The 14402-nt window shown below is 39.4% G+C and overlaps 1 protein-coding gene across 2 annotated transcripts in view; it reads left to right on the top strand.

Moving 5' to 3' along the window:
* FIBCD1 (fibrinogen C domain containing 1) overlaps positions 1–14402 on the top strand; it is a 123341-nt gene that overhangs the window by 68880 nt on the left and 40059 nt on the right. For both annotated transcript variants that reach the window (XM_063432446.1, XM_063432447.1), the window contains exons 3-5: positions 5834–6301; positions 7058–7217; positions 8597–8733. In XM_063432446.1, coding sequence (XP_063288516.1) covers positions 5834–6301; positions 7058–7217; positions 8597–8733 — 765 coding nt within the window. The remainder of the gene's footprint in view (positions 1–5833; positions 6302–7057; positions 7218–8596; positions 8734–14402) is intronic.

Below are 14402 nucleotides of genomic sequence, written 5' to 3'. Positions count from 1 at the left end.
ACTGTACATACTTGCACTTGTGTTCAAAATAAAATCTGTCCTAAACATTTTGCACAGAGTTCCAGACTGCCTAAATCATGTGTGCCGGCGGTTTAATTTGCCCCGATGCACATGATTTAGGTAGTTGAAACTATGTTCAGGTGTGCCTTATGTCACGTCTGTGCAAAATATTTAGGGCAGATTTAATTAATTAATTTATTTTACGATATTGTCTTTCCCATATAGCCCTTTCGCCAAAATGACTCCAACAGTGTACTCAAGTGTGTGTCTTGGTCCCCATTGTCAGAGCAAATGCAATGGTATCCGATAGCTTGGCTGTAGATGTTACCTTGTTTTGTGTGGCTGGGATAAAAGCTGGAATTGTGGATGTAGCTGTACCTATCTGAATGTAGAATGCCATTGGTGGCAGTCACGGCACAGTCCAGAAAGCTCACACTGTCCTTTGAGAAATTAATTTTGAGGTTTATAACTGGGTGGAATATATTAAATGATTTATGGAGTCTAGAATGCTTTCTTCTCCTTCTGGCCATATTATAAAATGTCATCTATGTAGCAGTAATATTTATATAGTTTGTGCTAGTGAGTGGCTAAGAACCTGTGTTTTAGGTTTGCTATAAAAAGATAATATTGTAGTATTGTGGTGACATTTTTATACCCATCGCCGTCCAAGACATTTGCAAATAGCGGTTGTTACTAAAACTGAAATAGTTGTCTTCGAGTATAATTTCTATAATCTTGGTGATAATTTGACATTTTGCTTATCACATTTACGCATAGCTATTGTGGTTCAATAGACATCAATACCATCTTTATGTTGGATGTTACCATATAAATTCCATATCCATGGTTACCAATAAAGTATTTGCAGATAGTTTTGTGATCTGTAATTTTCTTGAATAAGTCTGTGGTGTCCTGTATATAGCTCTCGGGGCTTAATTATATTTTGTATTAGTCTAGATCTTTGCTCTGTAAGTGTTCTTATAAAGTGTTGTCAGGACTCCCTGGCTTGCTAATTTTGGACAGCATATCGAAAGTTCCCATGTGAGATTTGGAAGGCACAAGATTTCCGAATTGACTGGCCCACCCCACACAAACTGCCCCCCCCCCCCCCCCACACACACACAGACTGAGCCCCACATACACACACAGACTGAGTCCCCCCCCACACACACAGACTGAGTCCCCCCCCACACACACAGACTGAGCCCCACATACACACACAGACTGAGTCCCCCCCCACACACACAGACTGAGTCCCCCCCCACACACACAGACTGAGCCCCACATACACACACAGACTGAGTCCCCCCCCACACACACAGACTTGACCCACCCCAAACAAACTGACAACAACACACACAGACTGACCCCCCCCCCCCCCCCGCACCCCCAACCCCCACCACCACCACCCACCCACACACACAATAAACAACAGCCACCAAAAGGCACGCAGAGGGTTAAACATGAAGGGGTCATGTTTATAATAGGCAAGCCCTATAGTATATTATATGATGTGATATATAAATGATATCATATATTTATAATATGATGTACTAGGTAAGCCTATTTTGCTATTATTATTGTATTATTACATTTGCTTATTGCTATTATAATTACTAAGTGCTTACCTACCTACTTTTAATCACAATCACTCTTTTGATTAGAAAGTGACCAGTATGTTTGACTTTAAATCACAGGCATATTATATAAAGAATGGGGATTGGGGAACAAATATAAGGAAAAAAATATATTGCAGGCAGCATGATTATAAGACATAGGTGGTTGAAAGGAAAATATTGGGGTTCAGTCACTAGAGCAGGAATTGTGGTGAATAGACAACGGAATTTCACATTTTAGGAAAAACTGATAAGGTTTGTGAAATTGTTCGGTTTTTAAAATTGTGATAAAACTTCATTTTTTTTGTGGAGACACATTCCTTGATTATTGACCTCAACTGATGGGGAAGTGGAGCTATGTCCTCATGTGATAGATTCCCTGTGGTTGCCAGCACAACAACATGTGGGAGCAGGGCCGGATTAAGAGCACACTGGGCCTGGTGCTGACAATTATGATGGGCCTAATTACGGAATTTTATTAACCAAAAACACTAAATCAGTCATACCTCCCAAGCGTCATGTATCTGATGGAGATGTGCTGGAGGGAAACTCATAGGATGCAGCTATAAGAAAACACATACTCTATGCTAATCTCTCTCTAATTTATGCTTTCATCTTTCAAGTAAATCCATAGCCAAGAATGGGCCAGGGTGGTTGTTTTAACATAATAGGGTCAGAAATACATGATTGTGTTCCTGACCCTATAGTGCTCCTTTAAGCAAGAGTATGTGAAGAGAAGTTAGGGTTGCCACCTTTCTTGAAAAAAAAATACCAGCCTTAATCATTTGTATAATCACAAGGAGTGACATCAGAGAAAATTCTGTAAAATCACCAACAAACTACACAGTTTGATTCTGCTGTAGAGATGGATTGCTCCCAGTGTCTCAGTCTCGCAAGTCACCCAGTGTATCACAGTGTCAGTGTCCCCATGTCACCCAGTCTCCCAGTGTCCCCATGTCTCAGTGTGTCCCCATGTCACTAGGATACTGGGGACACAGTGAGACATGGGGACACTGAGAGACGCAGGGGCACTGAGAGACATGGGGACACTGGGAGACATGGGGACACTGGGAGACATGGGGACACTGATACATTTAGGGAAACTGGGAGAAATGGGGATACTGAGACACTAGGGACACAGAGACATGGGAACACAGACACTGGGAGACTAGGGGACACTGGGAGACTAGGGGACACTGGGAGACTAGGGGACACTGGGAGACTAGGGGACACTGGGAGACTAGGGGACACTGGCTGGGAGACAGACACTTGGGGATACTGGGAGACATGGGGGCAGTATTGGACATAGACATGGGGACACTGGGACATATAGGGACACTGGGAGACATGGGGACATAGGCACACTGAGACACTAGGAACAGAGACATGGGAACACAGACACTGGGAGACTAGGGGACACTGGCTGGGAGACAGACACTTGGGGACACTGGGAGACATGAGGACAGTTGTGGACATAGACATGGGGACACTGGGACATATAGGGACACTGGGACATATGGGGACACTAGGCACACAGAGACATGGGGACACCGAGACACTAGCGACACTGGATGGGGGACATGGGGACACTGGGAGAAATGGGGACATAGTGTCTCTGTGTCCCAATGTCTCAGTGTCTCCCAATGTCCCTATGTCTCACAGCATCCCCATGTGTCTCAGCATCCCCATGTGTCCCAGTGTCCCCTAGTGTCTCAGTGCCCCCATGTTTTCCAGTGTCCCCAAGTGTCTCAGTGTTTCCAGGTCTCCCAGTGTCTGTGTCCCCATGTGTCCTAGTGTCTCAGTGTGTCCTAGTGTCTGTGTCCCCATGTGTCCCCTAGTGTCTGTGTCCCCTAGTGTCTCAGTGTCCCCATATGTCCCCTAGTGTCTCAGTGTCCACATGTGTCCCCTAGTGTCTCAGTGTCCCCATGTGTCCCTGCTGCCTTTCCCCTCATCCCTCACTTACCTGAGCTGTAGAGCTGCTGTCTGGACAGCTGTGTTGCTGCTCCCCCACGGATCAGTGAGTAGTAGAGAGAGGCAGGGATATGCTGTAATTTCCTATCCCTGCCTCTCTCCACACACAGTGACCCCTACTGGCCGGTGCTGGTATTGCAGAGTAATCTCCATTTATTCTGAGAAAAATACCTGAATTTGTATTGCCGATATGACTGCAACACTGGCATGGCCAGGCAGCCTCAAATACTGGCTGTGCCAGTAAAATACCAGTCAGGTGGCAAACCTAAGAGTAGTGTGTGTAAAAAAAAAAAAAAAAAAAAAATTTTTTTTTTTTTTTTTTTTTTTTAATGGGCCTATTCCATGGGCCTGGGCCTGGAGCTGCAGCTCCATCAGCCCCTATGTTAATCCGGCCCTGTGTGGGAGTAGACAGAAATAAACTTTATTTTGAGACATTTTATTTTGAGTTTGCCAGGCCAAAGAGTTCCACAGGAACACAGGTTGCACAAGTATACTTTCATTAAATTTATTACCGCAGCAACCTGCTAAACCCCTGGTGTCATACAGTTCCTGTAGACTAAGATATGAATACAACAGAAAACAAGCGCTCGCTACACAGTGCAAAAAAGGAATGGGCAGCAGAGAATCTGTGAGACTTCCCAAAAATCTCACCAAGAGAACAAATATAGGTAGACAGAGTGATAAACCGCGCCCTATAAAGTGAATATACAGTGCTGATAGTGCAAACAGAGGTATATATACTTATATATCTGATGATATCTGTGACTCCAAAGTATCTTGAAAAAAACAGAAAAAATATACACAAATAGTGCAATATGTAGCAGTAATATTTAATGTTAGGTAAAGTGTGTAAAGTGCACACTCACAATTAATTGAGCTACGAAAGCTCTGCTGATAATCGCCTGGACGGTACACTCCCCGTCTGTGGATATATATGGATCTGCAGTTCTTATCCTCCAGTATATACGGGGAGACACAATAGAAAACCTTATGGTGTAGTATGCACAAGCATAAATAAACAGAATAAAAAGATGGTATCCTACTTACAATATCCAGAGCATGACTTGCTCTGGTATGGAGAGTGTTGTTGGTATTATCCCCACCCAGGATATGCAGGATACACCAGGAACGTAGATGACAGGAGAAAAAAAAAAAAAAAATATATATATATATATATATATAAAATAATAAAAAGAGAATATATCTTTAAAACTATAGGTACTTTATTATATATATAGTAAAAGCAGTATTGGCAATAACAGTAGCAGTAACAATACTTAATAACACTACTTAACGCATTTCACCCTGTTGGGCTTCTTCAGAAGTATCATCCAGAGTATCATACCAGAGAAAGTCATGCTCTGGATATTGTAAGTAGAATACCATCTTTTTATTCTGTTTATTTATGCTTGTGCATACTACACCATAAGGTTTTCTATTGTGTCTCCCCGTATATACTGGAGGATAGGAACTGCAGATCCATATATATCCACAGACGGGGATTGTACCGTCCAGGCGATTATCAGCAGAGCTCTCCGTAGCTCAATTAATTGTGAGTGTGCACTTTACACACTTTACCTAACATTAAATATTGCAGCTACATATTGCACTATTTGTGTATATTTTTTCTGTTTTTTTCAAGATACTTTGGAGTCACAGATGTCATCAGATATATAAGTATATATACCTCTGTTTGCACTATCAGCACTGTATATTCACTTTATCACTCTGTCTACCTATATTAGTTCCTGTAGACTGCCTGCATTGCCACCCTGAGCTCATGGCCTTGTTGGCCTTGTAGGTATTCCGTACTAATTGAAGAGCTCAGAGTGTTCATGTTAAAGGACCTCTCCACACCCATAGAGCTATTCGGCTCATTGAAGTGCTTTATGGGTGAGGGGTATCCAATTAAAAAGGCACTTTATTACTCATTCAGAATTTAGTGAACAAATCCCTATGGTATGATTTGTCAAACATAGAAATAGGACAACATAGACCTGGAAGAATTCATGAAATCAGCTTTCAGTTTTCACTTTGGCTCTTTTGACCACAATGTGAAATTCATTTGGATTTCCTGATTTAAAAAAAATAATAAAAATGAATGACCTTGCCAATTGTTTGTAATGGTCTAATTGTAAATATAGATGTATTTTTCTCTTGCTCCTTGAAATATTAATAATATATGGCTTCTAAGGTCCCTCCGTTCCTTAATGGTAACTTTTGTGGTGATACTTATTCTCTTACAGAGAAAAAGTTGCGGTTACATCCTTTGCACCGTGTTGCTGTCGGTAGCTGTCCTATTGGCTGTCACGGTCACTGCAGCTGTTCTCTTTATGAATCACTACCACGCTCCGTCTACTGAACCACCTCCAGTTATTACCACCAACATGGAAGACCCCAATGCTTTGGTGACCATTGAAAGGGCTGATAGTTCCCACATCAGTATCTTCATCGACCCAAACTGCCCAGATCCATACCCTAGATTGGAGGGATTGCAATCTTCACTGTTGTCTGCCATGGCTGATCACGACTCAGAGCAAAAAGTAGCCGGAGGGAAAGAGCGAGCTCTGTTGTCTGGGTTAGCCGATCAAGTGGCACAGATGGTGTCACAGATGTCTCGGCAACGAGCAGACTGGGAGATCCTGAGAAAAGGGCAGAGCGGACTGGGAGCAGAGCTTGGGGCTCTGCAGAGCGAGCAAGGAAGACTCATACAGGTATGGCATGGTTGGTATTTTGGCAAAATATGGTTAAAGAACTATTAGCCTGAAAAAACACAGCGGGTATGTTAAAGGAACGCTCTAAGCCCATAAACACATAACCATTCAAAAGGTTATTACTTAATCAGGAAGACCAATCAACTTTGAGATTTTACGTACTTAAAATGCTGAAGATGCTCTTACCTCCAGAAAAGAGGGGTTGATCTCCATACAATGCAAATGACAAAGGAGCATATAGTCCTCAGCAGACATTATTTCGGATCAGAGCTAGCAACGTTTTGGCTCAAGAGTTAGCTTGAGAAAGGCAGAATCACAAGTTAGACTCCTGTTGACAACCACAAACAGGTAGAAAGCAGATGTAGTCCATAATGTAAAAAAAAAACAATTTTTTTTTAAATAGTCTGAAAATTAAACAAGTTAAATTTTACAGAAACCTAATGTGAGAGGTCAGTGGACCATCAAAGTACATGCACATTGCCCTTGTTTGAAGAGACATACAATACAGAAATAGTACATGGAAAAAGTGTGACATGTACATCTCTCGGTTTCTACTGCCATAGGATAATTTTAATTACTGTAATCAAAGTGTTTAATCATTTCTGGTGCTATCTATAATTATTCATTACTGAATATTGGACCTCAGCCTTCCCCAAAATTCAAACATAAACTATGATTAGTGGTTTTGTATAGACGCTGTTGATTATATGGTGTTCTGTAATAAATGGCTTTCTTAAACTGTCCATGTGTCTGCAGCTCCTCTCCGAGAGTCAGAGTCATGTGGCACAGTTGGTCAGCTCAGTCAGTGATGTTCTGGAGACTGTACAGAGAGAGATAGGATCATCACGACCTCGTCTAAAGGCAGATCTCCAACGGGCTCCGTCTAGAAACTCTAGGCCCCGAGGCTGTGCCAATGGTAAGAATCTTTCTGTCGCATATCCACCACCAACTAATATAAACTAAACATATGTAACTCGTGAAGGTCAGCTGAGAATGTCACAGTATGTATATGCCTTGTCTCTAATAAATCTAATTCATGGCTCCCCGAGGACTCCTGGATCTACACGACATGCAATTATGCATCATATTGACATATGCCTTTTCCCTCCAGCCTTCACCACCTCGGATTTTAATGAAATTGCCGTACAGCCAGTTTTACCTGCAATGCAAATAATATTATTTTATGGATCTTATCCACTAAACTTGGAATTGTAGCGAGCTGAAAACCAAATGACGAGTTTTACGGAAAGATAGCTGATGTGGAAAAACTCTACAACTTATCTGTTACAATTTGGAGTTTAGTGAATAAATCTCTAGTAGTATTATAGGGAATAGAAGACATTTTAATTATCAAATGGAGTGTTTAACTTGCTTAATATAATGAACTTATCATAAAGTACAAGATTTTAATTAGTGCACATTTATTACATCTATTCAAGAGCTTGGGAAGATTTCCTCTATACATTTGTCTTTAGAATATTTTCCTAGTGTATAGATTTTACAATACATCTTTCCCTCACCTGTCAATCAGTTCTTGGCATACATACCTATGATGATGGTAGAGACCAGCGGTGGGCAAAAGGTCGATCCCCAGATGTTGTAGAACTGCAACTCCAACCATCCTTTGCCGTTCTAAATTCTGGAAAAGCATTAGGGCAGTTGAAATCATACAATATCTAGTGATCTACCTTCTGACCAGCGCTGGAATAGACTGGATGTTGAGTGATAGTAGTAGGAGAACCATGTCCTGTGGTCTCTGTGATTATTTCCCTGGACTTCAAACACCTCATGCTTTTCCAGAGGAACAAATGAAAAAAATTGTGTTGTAGTCATGGGAGATGAACATCTTGCTTTGGAATGGACAATGTGCCCCCAAAGCAAGCCCAATCAGGAGTTAGGCAGTAGGTTTGAAAAAATGGCTGTGTTTAGGGAGGATTCCGTTTTCTCGTGGGATCCTCCATAAATCTAGATGCACTAATTTTGCACAAGTACAAGAGTACAATGCTGACATGATCTCCTGGCAGATGAAGAGCTAAAGGGGACTGGCAGATGAAGAGCTAAGCTGGCAGATGAAGAGCGTGGGACAGGTTCGGGCAAATATAACTCACCTTCCCCTGCACCCTGTGGCAACCGGACAACAGGCAGCAAAGTGACTGTCACTTTTTTTGCTGTAAAGTAAACATTTGCTGTGTTTAATTGAAGCATGTACCATGTCTTTCCATGCTAAAAGTAAAGACTAAATTCAACGAGGTAGAGAATTTTAAGGTGTGTATAACTGTCCTTCCGTCTTTCCAGGTTCCAGACCTCGAGATTGTTATGACATTTATATGAGCGGTCAGCAAGAGGATGGTGTCTACTCCATATTCCCAATACACTATCCCTCTGGCTTTCAAGTCTTCTGTGACATGACCACTGAGGGAGGCGGGTGGACGGTGAGTGAAGAGGCCTCCGAGCCATTACTATACAGCATCTTGTGCATTAATTGTTTGTGGCAGCAGATAGCAAGGTCATATTGTGAGCAACCGTTTTTCTACTAGTCATTATCTTCTTTGATAATCACTGGAATAAGTGTGGAAAGTTTTTCTGGAGTATGATTAGTGGTTTATATCTGAAAAGGAATGTTTCTAAGTGAAATGCTCACATTATGTCTAAGTATCATTGAAAGGATTACCATAGCAATTGTATGTCATATTTATAGTAAATACATCCCTTCCCCCGGCTATAGATAAACCCTTAGAAGGCCAAACACAGGAGCACAATAATTAAATGAAAAATAATCGTTATTATTAATCATTAACAATCACACTCAGTATTCCTTTAAAACAACATAGACAAACAATAGTTTCATAGAAACAAGACATACCATGCAATGCATAAAGTGCAATCATAAAGCTGCTAACAAGATACTTCTTAACAATAGGGCTAAAAAGATTAGTGATCTTGCCAAGACATATCTAACCTTAATGCTAAGTGAGATTTACATACCCAGCCAGCTACACGCTGCCACACACAAATGCTACATATACATACACTGTTATACAGACACACAAAATCACACTGCTACATACACAAACACACTGCTAGCCATACAAACTGCTACACAAACAAAACTACACACAATCACACCATTACATGCACAAACACACTGCTACCCATACATACTGCTATACACATACTACTGCGTACACAGTCACAATAATGTATTTTTGATTTACTATTTACCATCAGGAGGTTGGTTTTCCCAGGAGTCCAGCGATTTTTGACTTGAACATTGGACTGGGTTTTTGGCTGGGGTATTATGGCAGTGTGTTTGTCTGTCAGTATGTATTAGAGCAGTGTATGTGTCTGGTAGTGTGTATCAAGGCAGTGTGTGTGTCTGGCAGTGTATATTGATGTCTATGCATTTGTATCCAATAAATTTGTACATGCGTGTGTCTTAATGTCTTTGTCTAGGAGTGTGTTTGAGACATACAGTATATGCGGAGCTCCACAAGACCACACACAAATACAATCTGTTCTTGCATATACACAATACAACACAAAGCCCACATACACACACATACAACCTCTCAAAGCAACCACAACACCTATACATAATGTAAACAGAATATGGTAATATACAAACATGCTGATTTAAAAAAAATAATGGGAATGGCACTCCAAAGGACTTTCAATTCTTATTTTGGCACTCCGTTGCTAAAAGGTTGCCTACCACTGCTGTACATCCTAGGACATCACTGTGCAATGCTCCTTAGATCTTAGAAACATTAAGAGACATAGGGGGTGAGCAATTTGCAAACAGCTCTTCAAACTCCACATTCCTAAACTTGCCTTTTCCCTGTCCTTAAAGTTAATCATTGGTCCCGAAAGGGTTAACAAAGTAACTGTGTGTGTATCTGTAAGAGAAAACGGTGTATATTTGCCCCTCCACATCAGTTAAATCCACGTTAGCTAATCCAGCCAGCCTGATCAAAATATAAAGTATTGCTTCTTCAATTATGTGAATATTGCAGAAAATGATATATTGATAGAAAGCAATAATATGACCCAAAAAAATAAACAGATCAATGTGCATCAACAGAAATGATCTAGAAAGAAAAAAAAATCCCCTGGCCTCCAATTACTACTACCAATAGATGTGAATTTCTCTCGTGCAACTTGTATAGTGATTGAGTTGAAAAGATCTATCTCGTTTTTTTTTTTTTTTACTCATGCTGGTTTGAAATTCTGCGTACTATCACAGAAAGAAGCTGTAAAACAATGTATTATGCTTCAAGACACACGTCAGAGAAACAGGATGGCAGGATGTCATGAGCAACTTGTGAATAGCAAAATAGTCTAGATAAACATAAACAGTTTAGAAAGTTCTGCACTATTCGCTCTGGCTTGCTTATTCTTACTTAACATTCAAACCCATCATCTAAAATATTCCGTTGCGGAATCACCCGTTGCTTCTGAGGCATTAATGGTCCAAATCAGAGCTAACCTCTTGCTCTGAATATTGTGAATCCACTTACACGTGCTTAAGAGAATTGTATCCTTGCCATATATCTTGGATATGCAAGTTTAAAAGCAGTTTAATTGTGAAATACATACCGCACTCTTAAGAGTTACTAAAACACTTTTTTACTTCTAATTTACTTTTATTTTTTTATTTTATAGTTTATAATGCATTATTAGGCACTCGTAATTTGGCCCACTCACCCTTTTTTAATCCGAAAACCTGTAAATTAAGTCAAAAGTTACCTTGAATCCAGCTGAAATGCTGTACATACAGAAGGCAAGGTAGCAACACAGTTTACCACAATGTGGTAAAAACAACAACTTATCTTAATATGTAATAGTACAGATTCCTCTGAAAATATCCCAGGCAGCATCCCCCAAATGCAGCAAACCAAAACAGAATATAAAGAGGATACAGCTGTAAATCTACAAAAAAAGAATACTAATATAGTGCATATAGAATACATACTGTATGTGTACTGTATTACACTATATTAGTATTTTTTTTTTGTAGATTTACAGCTGTATCCTTTTTATATTCTGTTTTGGTTTATACATACAGAAGCCCTGCTCCTTGACCACTTTTAAACATAAAAGTGGTCATGAAGGCTGGAGTAGCCCTTTAAAGAGTTAATCTCTTCAGGACTGCTTTTCAAGAGTGTCCACCAGTGTCTAAAGTCCCTGCATGCTCGAGGGGCCCATGTACAGCTGCAGTTTTCGGGTAAACTCAGCAGGAACCCAACATCAACCATATTCCTAAGTTCCTTATCCTCAAACAGATTTCCTGCCTTGAGAATATTTATTCAAACATGAAAATACAGAATTTAGAGACTCAGAGCTATCAAAAGAATATGAGTTCTAGATACCAAGTTAGGGGATGCTTACATTTCATCACTGCTCACTCGCAGCTCGATCTTCACTCCACTGAAGAGACTCACAAATGATGCTTTACTCTGGTTCCTCAAACCGGTGGTAAAACAGCTCTCATTTGTATGCAAGCAGTGCTGTGCCTGGATCAAGGGGCGATCATCAATGTATCTCATGAAAATCGCAAGCTAAGAATGATATCTGCACACATGCTCTTATCTGTTACCTCTATCTAATTCCCTGCAGTTTGTTTTTTAATGTCTTGGAAATTATGTTCTAGCAGAACCGAGCTTTGCTGATTTCCACTGGCCCCATGATGTGTATCGATCAAAGAACCGATGAAAGGAGGACCAGGAGAGTTCAGCTTATCTAAGCCTCTGCACAGATATCAGTATCTCTGGCCAGAGAGAGCAAGTAACCATGGCAGATTTTGTGATTAGAATTATTTTTATTTATTTTTTAAAAGAAAATATGGGATTAGAGAATTTAGCAATACCTCACTACCAGGGAGATACGGAGTCTTAACTTTTTTTTTTTTTGTAACATTTTAAAAAAAGCATCCTTATCTGCAAATATTGATGAATGTTACCATATTTATATTTAAAGGAAAACTGTCTGGGGTTTTTTTTTTTGTTCCTTTTTTTACTGTAAAGAAAAAGTCCAACTTTTATCTAATTTGCTAGGTATTTACTAAAACAAAAATATTAGACCAAAAAAGTGCAGATATCATTCATGCTGAATCAAAAACACAGCTTAAACGTGTACTAAGGAAGATATGGCTTGTGAGTAATAGCATGTAAAAAGAACATGTGTAAATTAGAGGGGCAAAGGTTTAAAATATCAGGAAGTATTACTTTACTGAGAGGGTAGTGGATGCATGGAATAGCCTTCCAGCTGAAGTGGTAGAGGTTAACACAGTAAAGGAGTTTAAGCATGCGTGGGATAGGCATAAGGCTATCCTAACTATAAGATAAGGCCAGGGACTAATGAAAGTATTTAGAAAGTTGGGCAGACTAGATGGGTCGAATGGTTCTTATCTGCCATCACATTCTATGTTTCTATGTTACATACTTGTTAGATTTGCACACGTCTCATACAATTTTTCATTCTTGTGCTGTTATAAAGTAATGGGTGGCTTGTAACCCCATGAATCATAAATGTAATGATACAATAAATAAAGAAGGCACAAGAATGAGTTATGATTTTCAAAGAAATTGGCAATCAAAAAAATTCTATTTTATGGGTACATTTGCAGAATTGTGACACCGACAGATTTTTAAACAAGTCATAAAATACTATACGAACAAAATAAAAAAAAAAAGGCATTTTAATCAAACAGTTTTTCTGGAATTATTTGTTTACAATTTGTGATGGCAAAGCCAATTTAATATTATGGACTTTTTGTCTTGAGAGCACATAAGATATTATATACCAGAGGTGCCTAAAATGTAGATCCCTAGATTAATAAAACTACAGCTTCCATGATGCTTTGTCATGCTAAAGGCATGCAAAGCACCATGGGAGTTGTAGTTCAGCAACATCTAGGGATCTACCTTTTGAGAAAAAACCTCTGGTATTCACCATCTTAAGTCTTGTTCTCTCAAGACAAAAGGTTCATAATATTAAATTGGCTCTGCCGTCACATATAGTCTATACACCACCGTATAGCATTTTAAAAATGATCTCTACTGCTGGAGACATTTATCAGACTGAAAAGTGTTTATTTTTTATTATCATTTTTTGGTCTCTAATCTACTCTAATTTATTTAATAGTTTTAAAAATGGACAAAAAAAAGTGTTGACTTTTACATAGTTACTTAGTAATCTTGGTTGAAGAAAAGACTCAAGTCCTTTAAAGTTCAACCTTTAAACAAATCTTTTCAGCTAAATTCCACCGTTTTTCCATTTTTCAGTTATCCATTTAAAGAAAAGACCACCAAATTAGAGTGGCGGAATAAAGAAGAAATTGCAGAAAAAGTGACGTAAAGATTGATAAAATGATGGATAGGGTGCGAAAGAAGCAACAGATGAAACATTTTTACAGACTTAATAAATTGCACCAAAAATGGCTAAATAACAACAAAAAGGCAGAAAACGGTCTGAAATTATTTGATAAACATGGCTGTTGTGTTTTTTTAATCTGCTCAGCGTTTTTAAGGTTGACGTTTTTCTTTTTAAATTAACAAGTCAAAGATTTTCAGGTAAACTTACTCATTTTGCACACGCATCAGAGAGTTTAAAAAAAAAAAAAAAAAAACATTTCCTGAGCAGTGAAAAACAACGGTTTTGAAATTTGATATGTAGTTGCAAGATGAGGCTGCATCAGTACTGCAAAACTTGATCATCTTCAGTTTGATCTGTTTAAATGATAGTTTTAAAAGTGAAAATGCAGGTGACACTGCCAGTGTAAGGTCAGAATGACCTAAACTAAGTAGAGAGTTCCATAGCTTTAATATTCATCTAATCATACCTCCCAAGTGTCCCTATTTAGGAGGGACAGTCCCTTTTTGGGGGTGACAATATCCTCTGTCCCTCTTTTCTATCCCAAAGTCCCCCTTTTCTAGGAACTCTATGTTGTTGGTGTGTTTGAGTTAATAACAGAGCTCCACAGCAATAATACTTACAGGAATAATACTCACAGTGTCTTTAACCCCTTAAGGACACATGACATGTCTGACACGTCATAATTCCCTTTTATTCCAGAAGTTTGGTCCTTAAGGGGTTAAAGTAA

This window comes from Pelobates fuscus, chromosome 9 (assembly GCF_036172605.1).
Source record: "Pelobates fuscus isolate aPelFus1 chromosome 9, aPelFus1.pri, whole genome shotgun sequence".
Taxonomy (NCBI): Eukaryota; Metazoa; Chordata; class Amphibia; order Anura; family Pelobatidae; genus Pelobates; species Pelobates fuscus.
Note: the sequence above shows the minus strand (reverse complement) of the source record. Positions and strands in the feature narration are given on the sequence as shown.